Source organism: Oryza glaberrima, chromosome 4, assembly GCF_000147395.1.
Source record: "Oryza glaberrima chromosome 4, OglaRS2, whole genome shotgun sequence".
Taxonomy (NCBI): Eukaryota; Viridiplantae; Streptophyta; class Magnoliopsida; order Poales; family Poaceae; genus Oryza; species Oryza glaberrima.
Window position 1 is genome coordinate 12005638 of NC_068329.1, and position 22679 is coordinate 12028316.

Here is a 22679-nt window from a genome sequence, read left to right on the forward strand (position 1 = left end):
CCATCACATCAAAACTTTCCTACACACACAATTTTTAACTTTTCCGTTATATCGTTCCAATTTCAACCAAACTTTAATTTTGGCGTGAACTAATGCTATGGCATTGACTGACTTCGAGTCTCATCTGACAGTGACGTTAGGGAAAAAAAACGCTTGGAAAGTATATATGCGTGATTTGTAAAGACGAAAGCTTGGGAAGTATGCTTGTGAAACGTAGTATAACATTATGGGGATTGAAATAATTGTCCAGCCGTCGGTATGCCTTTTATAGCCTACAACGGAGGGATGAGAATGTATTGTATTGTCTAAACAGATTTACTATGGTAATGTTGTATACATTTTAGTTCCTTCGTGCTGAAATGTAAGTTTTTTTCAGATTGGCATAGATATTAAGAAAAAAGGTATAGCAATTTGGAGGAATTGTGCGATTGATTTAGAAGTGAAAGTTGATGAAAGAAAATGGTTGTGATCGGTGAGAAAAGGAGATTGGTGGAGAAATGGCTTTATTCTGAGACAATGTACTGTCCTAGAAACAACTACATTTTGAGATGGAGATATTAGCTAATATATATGTGGCTTAGCACTCCCTGTTTATTCTTTACAAAGAAGTGGTGGTAGATTTATCACTCATTTATTTAAAGTAGTACATATGTATGAATAGATTAATGGGTATATGCTTTCTAACAGTGTGTTTTCCTAAAAAACAAATTACATAACTTCTTTTAAAATATTATTATAAATCAATTCTTCAACTTTATGTTAGTTAATTCATTCATTTGTATTCGGAATATTTATCACAAATCTATTTTGTCATTCAACATAAAACAAAAGCGGTGAAGGTTGCGCTTTACCATGCACCGCTATTTAGAGGTATGCAAATGTTATAAGAAAAAGTTAAAATAAATTCCTTTCTTTAAAGGTGACAATATACCTCTTGCAAAAATTCAGTAACTCAAAATTCAATCAGCATATGACAGACAGAACACAAATATTTATAGGTGACAGCATACCTTGCATTATGGAAACAAATACTAAAAACGATTATGATAATTAAAACGGCCGCCTAGGGATTTTATGGATATTAAACAAATGCTTTCAGTTAATGGTAAAGTACATATAAGATGTATTTACAACATAATATCAATATATCTAAAATATATTAAAAATGTTTCTAATATAAAAGTGATCTAGCCATTTTTTTAAATGTCTTGAAAATGCTTGTACATGTTAATTGTCCCTCCCTATTTTAGAGAGGATTTGCAGGTTTCTTATTGAAAAAAAGTAACTCGGTATGGTTTTTTTATTACCGTTAAGCGTACAGGCTCTCCTTTGCATCAGGGAAAATATATGTAGTTCAAACTCCATATACAATGTAAACTGAGAAACTTCCGTATGATATAAAAATAAGCGTACAAGATTTGTAGACATCACCATGAGTAAAACTTATACTCCCAATCCAGGTTTGCATTACGTAGAGTTTTGCACTGCATATTTTCCCTGCATCGTAAAGTAGCCCTCTCATCATGTAATTTGACGTTCGTAATTCAATCCTCGTCAATCTGAGCACAATTAATTATTTAATTTCTCCACGTTGATAATACTTATCGTTTTGGACAAGTCTGATGTCAAACTTTATAATATTTTACTATAAATAATTTTCAAAATGTTAATGTTAGAAATACGGAAAACATAGGTATAGATTAGTCTAAAAAGTATGTCAATAAAATTATATATTTGTTGATATTTTTATATATATTATAATAGAAAATAGTGATTGAAACATGTGTTTAAGACTGTATCCTTATTATTATCAACCGAAGTAGCTTGGTTTCACTTTTAGCCACACGGATGACATCTAGCTGAAGTTTGAGTGACACTGTATGAATTAAAGTGCTAAAGCTGCATATGTGTTCTGGGAAAAAAAAAATATCAGAAGAGACCTACTTTATACGTTCATTCACCGGCAAGCTTATTCTCATTTTGCTTATACTTTTATAATCTATTCATGCATCTGTATGCACATACTCGTATGTACACAACACCTTCAAATTACACTAGCACATGTTTCAATATTTAGTAGTCACTGGTATCGCGCAAAATGCAAGACAACAGGCCAATTGCGACCTACACACTGCTCCCTGCATCGTAAAATATAAGGCGACCTTGTTTTAAGAAGAATCAACGACACTTGAAATTTTGACTAAATATTAAGCTAACAACATATTTTTTATATCATATAAGCAATATTTTCATAACAAAATTTGTTATTTGTTGTAGGACATGCTGACTTTACGGTTTTAGCTCTAAAATATTATAGAAATGAATATTTAGGAAAAACACAGTTTCAAAGTGTGACTCTCTTTATTGATAGACATTGTATCCATCTTTTATTATATTTCGTCTACTGAGGAAAGAGAGAATATGTCTGAAATGATTGTTTTGCCTCTGCGCGTTACAAAGTGCTCCCTCCGTCCTATAATATAAGGGATTTTGAGTTTTTGCTTACACTGTTTGACCACTCGCCTTATTCAAAAGTTTTTAGAATTATTATTTACTTTTTTTTGACTTACTTTATTATCTAAAGTACTTTAAGCATAACTTTTGTTTTTATATTTGCACAAATTTTTTTAATAAGATGAGTGGTCAAAATCTCTTATATTATAAGATAGAGGAAGTACTTATTTTGCTTCTAGATAAGTACATATCACCCGATGTCCACAGGGACGCTCACGACCCCTCAAATTTCACGTACGACATGTACATACGATACGGGCCAAAAAAAAAAAAAAGATAATTGCCGCTCACACATGCATGGCGTTATCCAGTATCCACGCGTCTAGCATGTATGAGCTGTGCCGACAATAGTACCGTACTACCATCGTCTACATGAAAACAGTAAAAAATTGCAATTTTCTGAGCCAGTAATTTCGAGATAAATTATCGATTTTTATCTTTTGTTGGAGCAATGTGAAGTAGTAGTAACTTTGTTGACGTGGACTAATATATAGGGTCTGTTTGGGGAGCTTAAAATTTCGAGAAGCAGTTGGTTACGGTAGCCAGTTTTTGAGAATCTAAAAAAAAAGTTTATTTTCTAGATTTTACAATTACAGCTTATCAGAATCTAGACCAGAAGCTGAACTACTTAAGAGAGCTTCTAATTCTAGCTAGAAAAAGCTGCGGCAGATAAAAGCTACCCAAAACAGACCTATAATATCATTAGCAACGTAGAAGAGAGGAAGCGAGGATCGCCCTCCTAGTGAACTAGAGAAACATGGACCGAGCAGCGCAAAAATTTAAGCCTCCTCTGTCTCCTCAACAGAGAGAATATAATAAAAAAATAGGTGTGGGACCAACCAGTAAAGAGTCACATTTTGGAGGTGTGTCCCTGAAATTTCACTTCTATTATATCCTAAAATTAAAACCATAAAATCAGGATGTCTTACAATAATATTGTATATTTTTATATGATATTAATCTTGTCCTTGGATATAATATTTTGTGAAAGAAATCACTAGCTAGGCAAATGATAATGTTGGTCTGAAACCATGAAAAACCTAATACGCATTTATAACCGATAGAGTTAGATAGACGATGCGAGAATGTTCACACCATTTAACCAGCCAATACTTTATATTACCACAAAGCTGCTGTACCAACAACTACAGGTTCACGCGACCACAAAGCAGGAAAATTGTTCAAATCACGTATATGGTGAAATCCTAAAAACAACCATTAAATATAAAAATGGATGTTTGAAATTTATCCACGTAATCAAGAGTAAAAACTTTTACTATTTCTAAATTCAACGATTATTTTCAGGTTTTCACTATATATTTTATTTGTAGTAAATATTTTCCTCCCATAAAGAGGGAAAACATCCAACATATTAGGAAGATCCAGGATTATACCTCAATCTTCAAGGAAAAAGTTCCTATTATATGCAGAAGATATATATATATATATATACACTCTCTCTCTCTCTCTCTCTGACGAGGTAGAGCTTCGGAGTTAATTTGAAGGCCGCAGGCGTAATCGCACTCATATATCCGTGCTAGCTAGCTGGTGCGTTATAGGCTGGACGACGATGGCTGCCGTCGTCGTTGATGTGCTACTGGCATGTCTAGCACTGCTCCTACTAGCTTCGTCATGTGCAGCTGGGGCACCAACGGTGGCAGCTGCACAGACCAGCGCTGCCGGAGGTGGCTATGGTGCTGGCTGTGCCAAGAGCTGCGGCGACCTGACGACCTTCGATTACCCCTTCGGCATCGGCGCCGGCTGCGCCCGGGGCCATGACTTCCAGCTCATTTGCAACACCACCACGCAGCCCCCAACGCTCTTCCTCAGCGATGGCTTTACCCAAGTCATCAACAGCATCAAACCATATGGGGCCGCCGGCTATGGTACGTATGTAACGTACTATGTTTCTATTTGTGTGCGACTGTGCGTAGCTCTAGTGAACAGAACGGTCGATCAACACGGTTTTTTTTGGGGGGGGGGGGGGGGGGGGGGATTGGGAGGTAAGAGTGGTCGTCTATGTGTGTCAAAAGACGAAGTTTATGATAATCAATTAGAGTGGTGGGAGAAATTATCCACTCTGCGTTCGTTCGTGGGATGATTAAAGAGAAAGCACATTGTTTTTCGCGCGTATGCTTCCCAAACTAATAAACAGTGTGTTTTTGCAAAAAAAAAAATTCTATAGGAAAGTTACTAAAAAATTATGTTAATCCATTTTTGAAATTTAAAATAGTTAGTACTCAATTAATTATGTGGTAATGGCTCACCTCGTTTTACGTATCTTGTCATCTTCTCTTCTCTTCTCCTCTCAAACACTATTAATCCATTTTTGAAATTTGAAATAGCAAGTACTCAATTAATCATGTGGTAAGGGTTTCATGTAGATAGATGTGTGACACATACAGGCAATATTTTACACAAGCTTTTTTTTTACCTTAGTCACTAGAGATAATTCTTCCCTAACTAAATTTCGTGTAGGCTATCTCCAAACCCCTTCACAATCCCCTCCTGGGGTTGTCTTATCTTAATCCCTACAACCGTCTCCAAAAGACCAGTGGCATAGAGCTCTTCTATAAACTTGGTGGCAACCGCTAAGAGCAACAAGCTGGTCACACTTGCTTGAGAATGTTCAAGTGACACAGTAGCTGGCTCGTTAAGATAATCAGCTTAAACAAGCCGAGATGGCTCGTTATCCATCCCAATATGCCTTTGGCGTATGTAAGCCCGTCTCCAAGAGACCACTGGCATAGAGCTCTTCTATAAGCTTGGTGGCAACCGCTAAGAGCAACAAGCTGGTCACCTTAAACAAGCCGAGATGGCTTGTTATCCATCCCAATATGCCTTTGGCGCATGTAAGCCACAGCCATAATATAACTTTCAATCAGAACTAAATTAATTTTCTTTGTAGAATCGTAAAGGGTCTTTCCCACCCCAAAAGCTAGCCATTTAGGTGAGGAGCTCCCCCACTTATATCTTAGGTCCTTTACCCTTCCACAACCAATGTGGGACTATTCAACAATCTCCCCCTTCATACATTGGTGTCCCTCAGCCCTTCACCGCCCCTTCACCGTATCCGGGCCCCACCGGCCCACGGTCCATCCAGGGGCGAAGCTACATACAGCTATGGGGGTTCCTAGGCACTCGGGTAAGAGAAAAGTTTTAGCTATGGTTACCCCATCTCCACCATATATGCACCCCCCTCATCCCAACAATGTGTACCCCCAAGTAGACCATCAGGCCGAGCAAAGGTAACAAGGCCAACAGAGAAGCGCACAGCCATGAGGATTTTCTTGTGGTGCAGCATGTTTAGTTGACAAATTTGCCCTGCATAACAGCGCTGTTAACTACTTCATGGTGAAACAGAATGCACTCGGTGGCCAGCCGCAGCCTATGGTCTTATCACCTATTAATCGTAGCAGGCAAGGGGTGACGTCAAAAGAAAGTTTTGCAATTTGCTTTCATAGTTTCATTCCATTTTTTCGATAATTTCAAACGAAAAATTAAGTTGTTTTGTCTTTTTTTTTTCTTGAGATGCTTGATGTTGGACGAGTAGTTCTCCAGTTTTGGCAACGTATTGGTTGTGATTTTAATCTTAACTTCTTCAGTACACTGCGCTGATAACTATCGTCATTGGGAATTCCCATTTTGGCAAGTAGTTTTATAATTTACCGCTAAGTTTTCGTTCTTATATCACTCGTTCATGTTAATGTAGATACTGAAATCAATGATTTTAGTATTGTTTACCATAATGTTCTTTGATAAAACATGGTAGGTCGTACGTATATCATTTTCGAACATGGTAGTATATCGCTACTATAGTGGTGCACCACCCTTTGTTTTACTCTAGCTTCGCCACTGGGTCCATCAGGTATACGGGCCCGTAGGCACCCACGGTCCATCAGGCCTTCGCACGTGTCCATCGGGCCAGAGATGTTAACCTAGCCTGGCTCTGATACCAATTGTAGGATCATAAAGGGCCTTTCCCACCCCAAAAGCTAGCCATTGAGGTGAGGGGCTCCTCCACTTATATCTTAGGTCATTTGCCATTCCACAACCAATGTGGGACTATTCAACATTCTTATCATCATTATGTCTTAATCATCTAACTTTTTTTTTATAAGAAGCAGTCTATGTGAACTTTTCACTTGACATCCCTATGAGATCCGGTGTCGATCTGTACAACGTGTCATGGACAGTACCTGGCGATTCTTTCTCCGTACGTGACAGTGCAAGGGTAACCATCGGACATGGCAACTTTGATGTATACTTGCTCGATGCCTACAGTTCGAAGAGGATAATCTTGTGTTCGCTTACCCAGCCTACCAATATTGATGACACCAGTGACGAGGGTGAGTGCCAACGGAATATTCCCATCGTCCGTGGTTTTCAACTCCAGTTTGTCCATCGGCATGAACACGGCGAAGGCCAGCGAGCCAGTGTGACAGCGTCAGAATCGAGAACGACGGCGTGCGGCTTGGGTGGGCCATTGTGGATCATTCGACGTGCGCTGAAGCCAAGCGTGACAAGAGCAGCTATGCCTGTGCCAGCAAGCACAGCCAGTGCGATGATAACTTGAGCTTTACAGCTTCCCGTGCTGGTTACTTATGCAAGTGCACCGATGGGTATCAAGGGAACCCGTATGCACCCAATGGCTGCCGGCGTGATGTAGGTATGTGCTTATAATTTTTTATACCTCTATCTATATCTATGTCTCTCAAAAATCTTCTATTCCATTGATTTATGAAAAATATATATATTCTTTATATATCTGTAGAGTAATTTTATAGCCCTTGAGAGATACCAAAAAGTACTAATTTTTTAGTATAAATTTGTTGTCTTCTAGTACAAAAGGTATCGAGAGTTATTAAATTTTACGTTGGAAAATATGGTAACTCTCGCGGTAACTTTTCGAGAACAGTAAAATCACTCATATCTATAATACCAACATTTTATATAAGTATTTTGAAATTGAAATATGTTGGTGTAAACATGAATTTATACACTAAATGTTTTTGTAATTTGACTGCCTGTTGGTCAAGATTTATAAAATCTGACCTTTCGAAATCAAAGTAGGTCTTATGAAAATATACGGTGGGAATGATAAATTAACATATGTTAATGTTCAAAGAATCAATATATAGTATGTACAGTACGTAATTAGCATCAATTTTTAGTTATTGCTGTTGACATATCATGGTTTTCTCAATGCAGGATTGCCGGACGCAAGATATGATCGGTTTCCGAGTAAGAACAATTGTAGCCCGTCATGTGGAAATATCAGCGTTCCATATCCATTTGGCCTAGAAAAAGGCTGTTCTGCAAATCAACATTTCCTGCTTAGATGCACCTACTATAAAGACAACAAGAGTACAAACCCTGACCTCTTGTGGTGGGCAACAAGATACACCGACGAGCCGTCAACACCGACCAAACTTGTTCGCATAGATATCAGCCAAGGGCTCATTATCTTGACCGGTGAACACTACGAGGAGTTCCTTGCCATGGATGGTACGGCTAGTACTAGAGTCTCCGATGGTTCTGCAAAGGACTTTGTGGTTAAGAATCTGCATTTTGCCATCGCAAACCAAACCTGCAAAGAGGCGCAGCAGAATACCACCGGATATGCATGTGTCAGCGTTAACAGTACGTGTTTGGCCGTCAACACAGGTGATGGGTATATTGGTTATAGGTGCAAGTGCAAGCATGGCTTTGAAGGGAATCCATATATCAAAGATGGTTGCCAAGGTTTGTCTCTGTCCATTTTCACAAGCACAGTTCGAATTGCTTCACAATTTAACGCACTTGGACACAGCCAACATATATATATTGGTATATTGTTATACTCTCCTTATTACAAATATATTTTCTCTCTTGTCTTAGACTGCTAATTAAAATCCCTCACGTCTTAATTACTGTAACATGTGCATGGTTGCAGATGTTGACGAATGCTCCACTGCACCAGGCATCTGTCCAGAAATATGCAATAATACTGTCGGTAACTACATTTGCATCAAGTGCCCTGCTAAATCAGAGTACAATGACAAAACCAAGCGGTGCACTCCAGTGAAAAAGCAAAAAAATCTTCTTTTTGGTGAGTTATGTACTCCATTCAATTTCACCATGCAGAAAAAGAAAATTAAAAAAAAGTAAATAATGTACTAGCAAGCATGCATAACCATCGGCTGCCTCATTGTTTAGGTATCGTCATCGGACTTAGTGCTGGCTTTGGAATTCTACTGCCTGGCTTAAGCGCAAAAATGCTCTTCCATAAATGGAATAAAGGTATCCAAAAGCGGCTACGTAGGAAGAATTTTCGTAAGAACGAAGGACTTCTCCTAGAACAACTAATATCGTGTGATGAAACCACTACTGATAGAATGAATATCTTCACTTTAGAAGAGCTAGAAAAGGCTACAAACAACTTTGATCACACAAGAATACTTGGCCAAGGAGGACACGGTACGGTTTACAAAGGCATCTTATCGGACCAACGTGTCGTGGCCATTAAAAAGTCTATGACGATCAAACAAGGTGAGATCACTCAGTTCATAAATGAAGTCGCTATTCTTTCACGGATCAACCATCGGAATATCGTTAAACTTTTTGGGTGTTGTCTGAGGTCCCACTATTGGTGTATGATTTTATTTCCAACAGATCATTATTTGAACTCTTGCGTTACAATTCGAGTAATGGTAGCTTGCTGTCTTGGGAAGACACCTTAAGGATTGCTACAGAAGTTGCTGGAGCCCTATATTATCTCCACTCTGCAGCTTCAGTATCAGTTTTTCATCGTGATGTGAAGTCCTCTAATATACTGTTAGATGCAAATTACACTACCAAAGTTTCAGATTTTGGTACGTCAAGATTGGTTTCTATCGATCAAACCCATATTGTCACAAAGGTGCAAGGCACATTTGGTTATTTAGATCCAGAGTATTGTCAAACTGGGTGTCTAAACGAAAAAAGCGATGTGTATAGTTTTGGTGTGGTACTATTGGAGCTACTTCTCATGAAAGAGCCGATTTTTACAAGTGAGAATGGCTTAAAGTTGAATTTGGCCGGTTATTTTCTTGAGGAGGTGAAGGTAAGGCCATTAAGTGAGATTGTTACCACTAAGATATACGAAGAAGCAACAGAGGAAGAGATTAACAATGTTACCTTGCTTGCGGAGATGTGCTTGAGTCCCCGAGGCGAAGAAAGACCTACCATGAAGCAAGTAGAGATGACATTACAGTCCTTGCGCAATGTTACACAGACAACGGCTGTTCACCGTGCTAATGCATCGGATCAGCTGAGCCAAAGATGCTATAGCCTAGAGCATGAGTTCATTGCTTCAGCTGAGCTACCACGCTAAATGATTTGATTAGACTTTCCAATAATGTTCTCATTTCACAATGTATGTAGTAATGCATTATTTCTGGGTTATGTCTGTAGTAATGATCTCGAACTCGTTTCTTGGAAGTTTAGATTCATGTGATCGTGACATTATTTCAATATTGAGATCTTGTACTTTTATTACTGTTATTCGCTTTGCAACATATTTTCCTCATGTGTGATGGCAAACATGATTTGTGTAGTAATAGAAGAAAAGACCATTCTAACATACCTTCTACCACTCCACAAAGCCTAGTGTTCCATCCAGCTTCGTTACAATTGTATTCAACTACCAGGCCAGCTAACTGACCTAGCTTGCTAGATTTCAACTTGTTTTCTCACAATTCTTCCTGTGTTTTTATATTATTTTGACCCGACACATTGGTTTCATGTTAGTGATGTGCTGCTATAAATGTACAGTACTTCCGTAGGAATAATTACAACTGTTTGTTGAAATGCAACAGCAAACAAATCATCAAGAACATGTGCTTATATGTTTTTCTTTCTGATGTCTTTACCAGTTACAGAAAAAATAGACCATAGAATCGCTGCCATTCTTACATCACATACTGGAGGACAATATACGAAGTAACGAAGAGCAAGAGAAAACAGTAGCATTCCTAGCAGTAGGTTGTAAAGATCAGCGCTTAATTTGATATGTCATAGTACTTAGATCATATGAAAGAACAACCTCCGCATGCGTTTCTCTTATTTGGAAATAATTAAAGCTGAACAGGTTGGCTAGGCAAACATTATTTAGATTTAAGCGACCCCCCAGCCTTGGCAAGCTCCTCCAGCTTACTGTCAATTTGTGCTTCTGTCAGGCCATCCAAGCGCACGCACCTCTCAACGCCCATATCTGACCAGTAGACAGGCAGAATTTACAATCAGGGGGAAGCATAAATAAGCATTCTACATGGCAGCAGATAATTCTCTAACGCTTATCACTTTAGGTCATTTAAAAGTACTTAATTTAAACTTGAGTAATTGGCTGTTAAGAAGTATACAAACCAAAAGAAAACCAGGTGCAATAAGTACCAAAGATATATACAGAAATTATGTCACAGTAACATGCCATGAACACCTCAAGACTTCAACCCGAGTGTTTTTTCTTCCAATTCTTAATAATAGATGAATGCCCATACAAAGTAGCATACCTCAAAATATACAAGTTATAACTTAGAAAAGCAATGTGCACTATTAATAATATATAAATATGAAAAGGCACAATCCTATACATAAGATTCATAGATAACATAATCCTATACATAAGATTCAAAGATAACATACAATATACATAGTCATCAGTCATGCACAAATCCATCCAGAAAAGATTTCTTACATAGAAACAGATCATTGCTTGAATCCAGAGGGTAGCCTAGCCTGCTTCCATTTAGTGACATGTACAGGTTGTTTTAATTAGACAAATTCTGGGCCTGCCACAGTATTCCAATCAAGGTTCTAAAAGGATGATAAGTGTGGACGCATCGGATTTTCTCCCCAACAAATTTCTCAGTTCCCATTTGTACAAATAAAATATCAAAATACTCGCACAGGTTGTATTTATATTGCAGGACGTAGCATACACTAGACATATTTGAGGTGTCCCTTGCTCTAAGCTTCTAACAATTGACATAGAGTAAATTGCTACAAATTTATGAAGATAAATTAGTCCAATATATAGTGCTCCCACTGTCCCACAATGGAAGTCATCCTAGGAAGCATGCAAACAATTAATACTTGCAAATCATATCAATTGACTATGAGAAAACTAGTATTATTTATTTTTTCAGGCAACATACATTAGTTATTCATTATATTTTATTTTTATATTATTATTATTAGAATCAATACTCAAAGTCTTGCTTTTGAGACTGTAAAGGCACAAACAACTTACATTTTTGGGTGTATGGAGTATTTGAGTATTAGTCGATTAAATTACAAGTTTAGACGCTACAACTTTTTGGACCATTATGTGCTTGGGAAAAGTAACTCAAATCTTAATTTTATAATCAACATATGAAGTTATAAATGATGAGGCAAACTATCCTATATCGCTTGGCCCCTAACTAATATAATACCAAGCACTATGAGCTACAACAATAAGCAACGTGAATGGCAATTTGTTATTCCTCTATTTGCTACCGAAAAGTCAACTCTGTTGGAATCAAATCTTCAAACACATTATATTGTATCAAGGTCACTGTAACCATAATGGAGTATGGGTAGTAATGATGTAGTAGTAGGGTGACAGCTAATATGGTGCAACATGAAATTCACTACATCAGTGCAAAAATGAAATCGGCCACTGTCATTATGCAATGTAAACAGTATGAGCCAAAGTTTTGATCCACTGGCACTCAAGAATAATAAGAAAAATGAGGCTTGCACAGCAATTGAGCCAGTGGAATACTTGGAAACAATGAACCTCTGAAAAGCGTGAAAAAACATGCATAAGCACTTAGGAGATCAACAACACATGAGTTATGCGCATGGATTACATACAAGAAAGTCTCATCAATAGTATCGCTCAGTCACTTCACAGTGAACTTGTAACTTTTTGTTTCATACATTTTCGTTTTATGTATGTAAACTCAAATGAACGGCCTATCTACATACTATAAAGTGGCTATGAAAATTTGCCAATAAGAGAAGATGATGATCTTTGTGCAGAAAGACAGAGAAATCAGCTTAGCACTGGAGCCCCACGGCAAAACAATAAAGGAGCAATAAGAAGCAAGAGTTGAAACAAGTATTAACTACCTAGTTTTAACACCCATTAACCTCGGAAAATACCAGCTTTTTTGCAACTTATAGGTGACTAGGACCTGTTACAAGTACTTGGATGATTATATCTGGTTTTTACAAATTGATCAATAACACTCCATATTATAGTTGTCATCACCAAATTAAATATTGTTTTATATTTCTATCAGAATAGAGTCCATATGTATATATTTGAGTATATACTTGGGATGTTTCTATGTTTAAAAACATTGTGGCCTTACTAACCAGATTCCGCTTCAGCAAACTATTAATTACATTCTAGTCACTTGTGTGTTTAGTCAGCAAGTGTGGTGTTCGGTTCTCCAACGGCTTGGCTACTCTAACTTTCCAAGCCAGGGCACTACTAGGTTTGCCAGTTGGTGGTCAAGGACAATAAGGGGATTGCCTGCTAGTGAGAAGAAGGGGCTCAACTCCTTTATTATCTTGGTCGCTTGGGAGATTTGGAAGCATAGAAACAACTGTGTTTTTAATGGCACTACCCCAAGCATGGCTGATGTCCTTCAAGCCATTGCAAGTGAGGGCGCCCTTTGGTGCCTACCAGGAGCTTCTAAGCTTCGTGATCTTTTGTCTAGGGCTGTCGTACTAGTGCACTAGGTTCGTTTTGCTTCTTGTGGGTGTGTTTTGTTGGTGTTGTACTTCCGGGTGGGTGGGTGTCGGAGTTTATCTCTAACGCCATCCACCTTTTTTCCTCTATCTCAATGAAATGATACGCAGATCTCCTGCGTGTTCTAAAAAAAAGTGTGGCTTTGACAAGCCATGATACTTCCTTGTACAATGGACAGTTACGGCCAATCAGATTTCCCTAGGATGATTGCACCATTGAGTATACGTAACAGGAAGGGTGATGGTGTTGATAGTACTGTCAAGTAAACTGATGATCAAGTTCATAAGAAATGGTTACAGTAAATGTTATTGACAGTGTTCCAAAAGTTGGCTCTAGGTACCCAGTTGCCAACCTGATTAGGCATTAGATGGTGCATTAGGCAGCTAAGTACCCCTGGGGGCTCTTGTGCTGCTATTTTAGTACTCCACTGTTCAAGTTTTATGTAATATGCTCACCAATTGCTTGGAATTTACTTGTGACGTTCGGGCTAGGCATCCCTAGGCGGTAAGCGCCAGCCCACTAGTGCCTAGCACCTTATTGAACCATGGTTATTGATTAATCGAGTTAGGATAGGAGATCTTTGGTCAAGTTTTAACATAAGCTTATTGGCAATATTGTCCAGTTCCCTTGGAAATAAGAACTACCAGCTCTTAGGATTAGGAGAACAAGAAAATGCCTTTGGCCGTGGTTGGGTAAGATGGATGATAAGTTTATAATCCTAACCATCTTAGCGATCCCAATGCGTAAAAGGAAATTTATCCTCACAGAAAATATTTATTTTCTCCTTGTTTGCTAGGTTAGACTAGCTTTGGGCTATAAACTATAAGGCAACCTCCCTATCTTACCTCTCTTCACCTCCACCACCTGTAAGTGCCTACAACTGAGTGTTTCCTAGTTCCCTAGGTATTGTCACATTATGTTCAACCAATTCAGTCTGCTCACATAGACAACTCCATATGGGTACTCTTCCATCTATCCCAATCTTTTATTTATATTCATCCAAACAAATGCCGGTGTTTAAGAGGGAACCTTAATATACCCAGAGTATCATCGTAATAATATTGGAAAAATCCATATGGACCATAAGTAAGATCCCAAGTCCCAACAAAGAGTTTGTGTGTGTGTGTGTGTGTGATTTTCAAAATAAACCGAGCTTTGGGCTTTTAAGCCGTCAATCCTGTGAGCTGGTCTTAACCCAAAGTTGGCCAAACATCCCCTAAGCTTCTCTAGATTTTCTTCATAGTCATGTAGACTATTCAGTTTTTTTTTGTGTTTATGCCTTGAGTTAGAAGTTGTCACTATGTCTGTAATTTGTAGTAAGTTATACCAAATCCAGATCCAGTGCATGTAGTAGTTCATTTGAACATCTGCACGCACAATGCCATTTGGCTGTCTGTGGCAGATCAAGCAGAATAGAAGTAACACTCACAATTGTCATGGAATGTTTTTCTTGTCTAAAAATACCAAGAACATATGAGAGAAACCATGTATCTTAGGTTTTTAATTAGTAGAACCCACAGGAAAGTGTGGACTTGAACAGATGATCTTACTATCACAACAATAACTCTACCACTAGTCCACATTGTCGTCCCCTGTTTTTCTCCTTCTCCAAATCTTGGCCATCTTTTAACAACATTGTGTTAGCATTATATCATTGGACAAACCTAATGCTTCTCTATAAATATTTTTCCTTAAAGAAAGCATTCAGATCGCAATCAACCTAATGTGCCATTCCTTCTCAAGCATTCACACATTCTAGTATTTTACATAAGCAATGTAACCTATGATGCCCAACTCTAAAAGACAACACGATCCGGTATCCTAACCTAACATTTCACGCCGCAAAAGATATAAGAACAAAAAGTTCAAGAACCGGCTCAGAGGATCTCGGATTCCATGGAGAAGAGAGGAAAAAAAAAAAAAGAACGCGTACCGTAGCGCGCCCACAGCTGGGGCTCGACGCCGGAGCACTCGCGGATGAGGACGGGGAGGGACGGGTTGCGCGCCTTGATGTCGCCGTAGTTCTTCTTCACGAACTCCCTGCGAAAGGAAGGAATCGCCACGGTTCTTCTTCAGATCGGGTCTAGGACCCTAGAGAGAGAAAGGGGAGACGGGGGAGCGGACGGTACCTCGCGGGGGCGCTGGCGGGGGAGGATTGGCAGAAGAGGAAGCGGATCTCCTTCACGCCCCGGGAGAGGTTCGCACGCCACGCCATGGCCGCCGCCGCCGCCGCTTCTTCTTCTTCTTCTTCCCTTCGCCTCTGCTTTGCTGTTGGCCTGTGGGGGGGGATTCGCGGGGGTGCGATGCGACCGACGGCGAGAGACGCGGCGGACAAGGGTTGGGGGAGGGTCTCGTTGGATTGGATCCACGCCGTCCGATCGCCAAGCGACGGTTGGGACTTGTGAGCTTGGTGTGGGACGATTGTGGGGTCATTAGGGTTTGGTCTGTAAGCAAACAGAGTATTTTCCTTTCACCATTTCGATTGTCCCATACAAATCATGGTAGTGTAAAGATATTTATCTGGAAAATGCTTCCGAATAGACGGACGTCGTCCTTATCCACACACACAGCTACATCTCCACCACACATTCTTTCTTTTCTCTCTCTTTAATTTCTTCTCTCTTGCTATTTCACCAATGTTGGCCACACAACGGCAGCGACGGAGGGCAAGACGATATGAGAATCCATGGGAGCCAGCGCTCCGGCAGTTTTTGCTCTGCTCCCCCTTGACGGCAGTGCGCCAGGTGTGGCATACGCGGGCCATGCGGCGCCAATCGACAAGGCATGGGAGGCGTTCGTGGACGAGGCAGAGGACGACAGCGGTGAGGTCGCACCATGGCGCCATCCATCGGAGAGGCGGAGGCACGGCTTACCAGAGTTGAAGAAGAAGATGGAGATGTCGGGGGATGGCAGCCGGAGCTGAAGAAGAAGATGTAGGTGTCGGGGGGTAGCGGCCGGAGTTGAAGAAGAAGAGGGCCGGCAACCGGAGTTGAAGAAGAAGTCGACGGAGGTGGGTTTCCTCGGGGACCGACGACCAGAGTTGAAGAAGATGGAGGTAGCTAGGTTTGTGTTGTTGGAGTTTTAGGGATGTTGCATTCTACTGTTAAGCTTGTTGCACTCTGTTGTATTAAGGTGTTTCATTTTGTTTTGATTTGATGTTGCATTGCAATCTTTTGTATATGTTTGTTGCACTCTATTTTATTCGTGTGTTTCATCCTCATTTTATTGGATGTTGCACATGATGTACAATGTGTTCTATTCAATATTGCAGAGTAGAGTATTGATGTTGCAGGTAATGTTTTTTCATTGTTTCATCTAGTTGAAACATTTTTTAACAAGTGGTGAAACATTTCTCATCGAGTAATGAAACATCCGAAACATTTTCTAGTGAAACATTATTCAACGAGTGATGAAACATCTGAAATATTTTTTTATATGTGGTGAAACACTGTCTGATTTTTTTTTTGCAAAATATCAAATGTCTGATGTATAGCGTTCTCCTAATTATATTTTATGGGTTAAGTGATATTTTATTAAGGGTTAATTGGATCTACGCCATTACAACTTTTACGATTTTAAAATATACCATTACTATTTCTCTATTTGAAGCCATACCATTACAACTCTATTAATATTTGATACCCCACATTTTCTAAAATATTTGGACCAAAATACCCCCTTCCTCCTTCTTCCCCTCCTCTCTCCTGTTCATCATCTTCCCCCAATGAATCTGGCAGCTTAGGTATTAGTGGATCGATAATGAGCACACAGGGGTAGGTGGTGCTAAGGTCAGCTTGTTACTACTCCCCAATCCTTAGCCCTCACACCACTAGCACACTACTTGAGTTGAGCTCAAGCCAACAGCATCCATGGTCATTGTACAGGCTTTGGATCCAGCGGTAGCACAAACCAGCAGAGTAGCTGAAATCGATGTCCTCTTCCCTTCTTCCAGCGGCCGCGACAAAGCAATGTGCCTATGAGGACTGAGGAGCACAACGACCTTGTCAGCAGCGACGACAACACCCAGGACGATGGCGTGCATGAAATCTGATAGCGACGATGGTGGTTGTGGGCTGCCACACACGATCTTGGCATAGTGCATAACCTCCTGAGTCGTCGCAGTAGTACTACTCCCGGTTTTGAGCCCGACACATAGTCACCGAGCCTCCCAACATCGTGCGGCCCAGGCACGCGTAACCACTAGGAGCTCGAGGCCCAACACTGCAAACAAACTTTGCCTTGAGTCTGTGTGTCGTCTCCACTACCAGCTCCATGTACGCCGTGGCTCGTTTACGCCTCCGCCTCCACGCACCTTGTCCACTGCCCATGCATTTAGAACCAGATCCACAGAGATAGGAGGAAGGGGAGTGGAAAGAGAAGGGATGAAGAGGAGAAGGGGTAATTTGGTAAAAAAAAATTAGAAAATAAGTTCAACGGGTAAGTAGTTGCATATGTCAAATAACGGTGAAATTGTAATGGTATGACTTGATACAGGTGAATAGTAATGACATATCACAAAATTATAAAAGTTGTAATGGTATGTATCCAGTTAACCCCTTGTATCAATACCCTAAATAATAAGTACTAAAAGATTGGAGTTAGTATACTTCATGCATGTATTTTCCCTTTTTTATTTATCCTAGCTGGCTCTTTTGCTAGCTTTCGATTGGTCCACGTGGCATCTCTTACTTTGAAGAAAAATCATAAATTTATAGTAAAGAAAAAACACCTAACAATCATATGTCAGGAAAAATATAGAGAAAAGTATCACATATGGATTCCAGAGGCTTCCAAAACTATCTCCCTTTTTCAATCACAAAAACTTTTACTCCTTTGCCTTCTATAAATATACCACACTCGGTACTACTCCTATAACTCTAGAATATATAGTAAACCCAACATTATTAAGAAAAAAAACAAATCTAAAACAACGAATTTACATTCATTTTCCTTCTTTAAATATACTACGCCTACTCGGTACTACTCCTATAACTCTGAATATACTAAATAATTGATCTTTCAAATATTCAAATCCTATATTTTAACCAATTAATTTTGATAAATCTTAAAAATAACTTTACTTGTTTGGATTTCATCAAAATTTATGTATAAAATGACACATTAAATTTTATACTTTTGGTTGACATGATATAAAGTTCTATATTTTTTATGACACATATGTTTTTCACTTATACATAATAAATAAATCATTTATATATACGTCCATAAATGTTTTTAATATCATATATTCATTTGTTAAAACTAAAAGAGTGGTTCACAATTTTCTTTTTAAAATATTTTATGAAAACTCTAAAAATTCAAATAAGAAAATGAAGTATATACATATTTTAAATATTAGTGAGCACACCAATTTTACCATGTAATATTTTTTAGTGATAATAAGTATATATAGGCTGACAGGCATGCCGATTTTTTAGTATAACTATATAATTGATCGCACTTAGTATAATTAATACTAATTTGCTATCTTGAGAGTGAGCCACATCATTACTAATAGCATAGCCGTTCGATTTTTATCTATCCGCTTCTTTGCTTCTCATCTGACCGTTCATCCATGTCGATTGATATTTAATCCTAGCCCAGCATAGGGCATAGCCAACTGGACCAACCCATATGATCGGTTTGCCATCCCTGATGGATGCCATGCGACACCACGTAAAAGTTCACTTCAATGTTGCGCACGTGTCCGTCTGCACGTTTATCGATCGATTCGTCCAATCACCTCCCATATCGCCTAAAAACCAACGGTTTCCTCATAATTTCATCGGTGTTCATGCTGCATAGCCTCCTCATGTATATAAATAGTTCCATCCATTCGTCGACTATTGGTAGAATCTGCTATAAGGGTCATGGTCCAATCCTACTAGAATGAAAAGGTTAAAACATCATTGTGTAATTATTTAATCACTCCGACAAGCCCATGCAATTACTTGATCTCTCCTCCCTCCCATTCCTCTCTAAATTCCTGCGGCATCTCCGTGTCAGTTTGTACTTTTGTTTGCTCATATTACCGTTAATATGGCATCTCCATGTCAGTTTGTACTTTTGTTTGCTCATATTACCGTATACTGATGGTTTATATTTTTCTCTAGAATATCAGAATCTCCCGTTTAATACTCTACACTTAGCTGCAAATGGTTATTAAGATGGACTATGAGGCAAAAACAATCATATGGATCTAAAGTATGAGTTATCAGTCACCCGCTCATATTTCAGTTCATTGGGACCTCATGCTGAAAAATATTTTGCATCGTGCATTTTTAACCCTCTAAACTGAATGCCAAATTACATTGATTAGTTTTTTTTGTTAGGTATATGCTTTTGCATCCAATTTTATACTTCAAGAGTAATCCATTTTATTTTGTCCCATATTACGTGTTATATTTAATCTTCTTGACGTTAACCTCGCACAATTTTTTTTCATGCTGTGCAATTCCACAATTCCAGCTCAGAATTACAGATACTTGGTGATTTGTTTTCAGTTTTTGGGAAAATTTTATATATGTACCATTACGAACATGCCTATTTTATAAAAGGGTTCTATGGAGTCCATTTAGACAAAACATTCCTATAATTTTTCATGTTATCTTTTTATACTCGAATGAGGAATATGACTTTATGCATGACAATAGGGGAATGCTCCGAAGGATATAAAAATTCCGCAGCAATGCGTGGGGTATCCATCCAGTATTAAATATAATTGGTACATGGATATTCCACTATAAATTCGGTTAACTAGGAGAAGCATACCATGTTAAACTTATATATATGAGAATCCATGTAATGAAAATATACTTTATCGTAAGAATTGACCTAAGAAAAGTGATTTATACGTTGCAAGGGTAATTAGAAAAAAATCATAAGCAATCTTAAATAAATTATCGACAAAAATAGATTTAGAATAGAGTCAGAATATTTAAAGAAAAAATCACCCACATATAAGCTTCCATAATAAAAATTCAAACAATATTAAATAAGATGCTCGTGCATATGCGCGGACTATCTTCCTAGTTTTTTTTTTAAAAAAAATAAGCATGGCTATTTGTAAAAAAGAAACGAAGATAAATGTACTTAAATTAAAGACTTAGAATTCATTTCCATGGTAATTTCACACGATAATCACTAACATGTACGTACATATACTCGGTGATGATGAAACACTTATCCAAACTCCATTTTTATGCAATTTAACACCTTGCATGCTTTCGGTTCTTGATATCAATCACAATGATTTATGTCTGTTAATTAATCAAGCTGACGGTTTCATCCTCTTGATGAACTCGTCCCTAAGCTGCCTCCTCAGGATCTTCCCGGACACCGACTTGGGGATGGCGTCGACGATGTGCAGCACCCGGACCCGCTTGTACGACGCCACCCTCTCCGCCACGTACGCCACTATCTCCTCCTCCCCCTCCTCCGCACCGTGCCGCCGCACCACGCACGCCACCGGCACCTCGCCGGCCTCCTCGTCCGGCACCCTGCATATCCATGCATGCATGGCTTTAGGACATGGCAAAAGCTCCATCTACAATTCCATCTTTTTAAAATTAAAATCCAACTAAAAAGTTTAAACTCCATACAAAATTAGAATGAAGCTGGCTGAAATGATCTCACAAAATAAACTAGAAATATAAAGCTGGATTTTGACTGCTCCATAACTTTACTCCAGAATCAACTCTTGAAGTTTCGACGGTAGAGAAGAAGAAGAAGAAGGGTGTTACCCAAAGACGGCGGCGTCCTCAACGGAGGGGTGGGAGAGGAGGACGGCCTCGAGCTCGGCGGGGGCGACCTGAAACCCCTTGTACTTGATCAGCTCCTTGATCCTGTCCACGATGAACACGTCGCCGTCGCCGTCGATGTACCCGACGTCGCCGGTGTGCAGCCACCCCTTGCCGTCCACCGTGCGCTCCGTCTCCTCCTTCCTCTTGTAGTACCCCTGCATTACGCTCTGGCTCCGCACGCACAGCTCCCCCGGCGTGTTCGCCGGCAGCGACCTCCCGGTGTCCGGGTCCACGAACTTCACCTCCAGATTCGGCAGGATGAACCCCACCGAGCTCTTCTTGGCGACGTGGCCGTGGCCGTCGCCGGCGGCGTGCGTGAGGGTGATGCAGCTGTGCTCGGTGAGGCCGTAGGCTTCCTCCACCTGCACGCCGGGGAACTTGCGCTGGAACGCGGCGAGGAGGTCGGGGGCGAGCGGCGCGGCGGCGGTCATGACGGACTTGAGGGCGAGGTCGGACAGGTCGAACTCGTCGGCGACGGGGCTCTTGACCATGGCGAGCATCACGGGGGGCACCAGCGGCGCGAACATGACGCGGTGGTCGACGAGCGCGCGGAGGAAAGTGCGGAGGTCGAAGCGGTCCATCACCACCACCGTGCCCTTGTGCCGGAGCGTGGCGCAGCAGATGCCGGTGATGCCGTAGATGTGGAAGAACGGCATGAGCCCCAGCGTCACCACCTGCCCGGCCGTCTCCGGCGCCACGGCGAACATCGACGAGCAGAGGTTGGACACCAGGTTGCGGTGGCTCAGCATCACGCCCTTGGACACGCCGGTGGTGCCGGAGGAGTAGGGGAGCGCGCACAGGTCGGACTGCTGCGCCGCGTCCACCGGCACCACCCCGGCGCCGGTGCGGTCCGCCGCGGCGAGGAGCTCGTCCCAGCTGATCGCCCCCGGCATCCGCTCCTTGTCGCCGACGCCGATCACCGGCACGCCGGCGTCCTTCACCTTGTCGAACGCGACCTCGTTGGCGACGACCAGCTTCGCCTCGGAGTCCTCCACCTGCTTCTTGATCTCCGCGGCGAGCGCGCGCGGGTTCACGCCGGAGAACACGGCCCCAGCGGACATGATCCCGAGCGACACGACGGGGTACACGGCGAGGTTTGGGAGCGCGACGACGACGACGTGCCCCTTCCGGACGCCCACCGACCGGAGCGCCCTGGCGAACCGCGCCGTGTCGCGCGCCACCTCGCCGTACGTGTACGACCGCCCGCCCGCCGCGGCCTCCACGAGCGCCACCCTGTCGGCGTAGGCCTCGGCGCCGTCCAGCACGAACTCCGGCACGGTGACGCCGTCCGGCACGGCCACCGGCGGGAACCTGCTCCGGAACACGTGCTCCTGTTCCTCCTCCTCCACCACCATGGCGGGTACCGCGGCGTCGCCCATGTCGCGATGCTGGTCGGCGGCGCAGGCTTCTTGGGTGGTGGTGGTGGTGGCCGGAGCTCTGGCATTTGTAGAGAGCGTGGTGGCGAGGGGAGGCTGCTTCGGCGAGGGGTGGCGAGAGGAAGGCGACGACATGGTGGTGGTGATGGTCGTGGCGAGGATGACACGGTTCTTGTGTGTTGCCATGACAAGTGGGGTGTAGGTGAGGTTTGGTTGGGTCAT

General features: G+C 41.1%; 2 protein-coding genes and 1 pseudogene across 2 annotated transcripts; 1 reads left to right on the plus strand and 2 right to left on the minus strand.

Moving 5' to 3' along the window:
- The first annotated feature begins 4084 nt into the window (after window positions 1-4084).
- On the plus strand, window positions 4085-10234 carry LOC127770772 (wall-associated receptor kinase 5-like; annotated as a pseudogene).
- Window positions 10235-10360: 126 nt separating this feature from the next.
- On the minus strand, window positions 10361-15613 carry LOC127771239 (NADH dehydrogenase [ubiquinone] 1 alpha subcomplex subunit 2). Its single transcript, XM_052297101.1, has 3 exons — window positions 15409-15613; window positions 15213-15319; window positions 10361-10747 (listed from the first exon to the last, which is right to left on the minus strand). The coding sequence occupies exons 1-3, from the start codon at window positions 15492-15494 to the stop codon at window positions 10641-10643; spliced, it is 300 nt and encodes a 99-aa protein (XP_052153061.1). The 5' UTR covers window positions 15495-15613; the 3' UTR covers window positions 10361-10640.
- Window positions 15614-20416: 4803 nt separating this feature from the next.
- Window positions 20417-22679, minus strand: LOC127771519 (4-coumarate--CoA ligase-like 9). Its single transcript, XM_052297439.1, has 2 exons — window positions 21022-22679; window positions 20417-20778 (listed from the first exon to the last, which is right to left on the minus strand). The coding sequence occupies exons 1-2, from the start codon at window positions 22677-22679 to the stop codon at window positions 20550-20552; spliced, it is 1887 nt and encodes a 628-aa protein (XP_052153399.1). The 3' UTR covers window positions 20417-20549.

What these genes read in the sequence shown, in the direction of transcription:
- LOC127771239 (XM_052297101.1), bottom strand. Translation starts at nt 15,494, where the DNA reads ATGGCGTGGCGTGCGAACCTCTCCCGGGGCGTGAAGGAGATCCGCTTC. An exon ending in CCCGCCAGCGCCCCCGCGAG is followed by an intron (nt 15,320 to 15,408) that starts GTACCGTCCGCT and finishes TTCCTTTCGCAG; the next exon opens with GGAGTTCGTGAAGAAGAACT. An exon ending in CCAGCTGTGGGCGCGCTACG is followed by an intron (nt 10,748 to 15,212) that starts GTACGCGTTCTT and finishes TCTACTGGTCAG; the next exon opens with ATATGGGCGTTGAGAGGTGC.
- LOC127771519 (XM_052297439.1), bottom strand. Translation starts at nt 22,679, where the DNA reads ATGACCCAACCAAACCTCACCTACACCCCACTTGTCATGGCAACACAC. An exon ending in GAGGACGCCGCCGTCTTTGG is followed by an intron (nt 20,779 to 21,021) that starts GTAACACCCTTC and finishes ATGGATATGCAG; the next exon opens with GGTGCCGGACGAGGAGGCCG.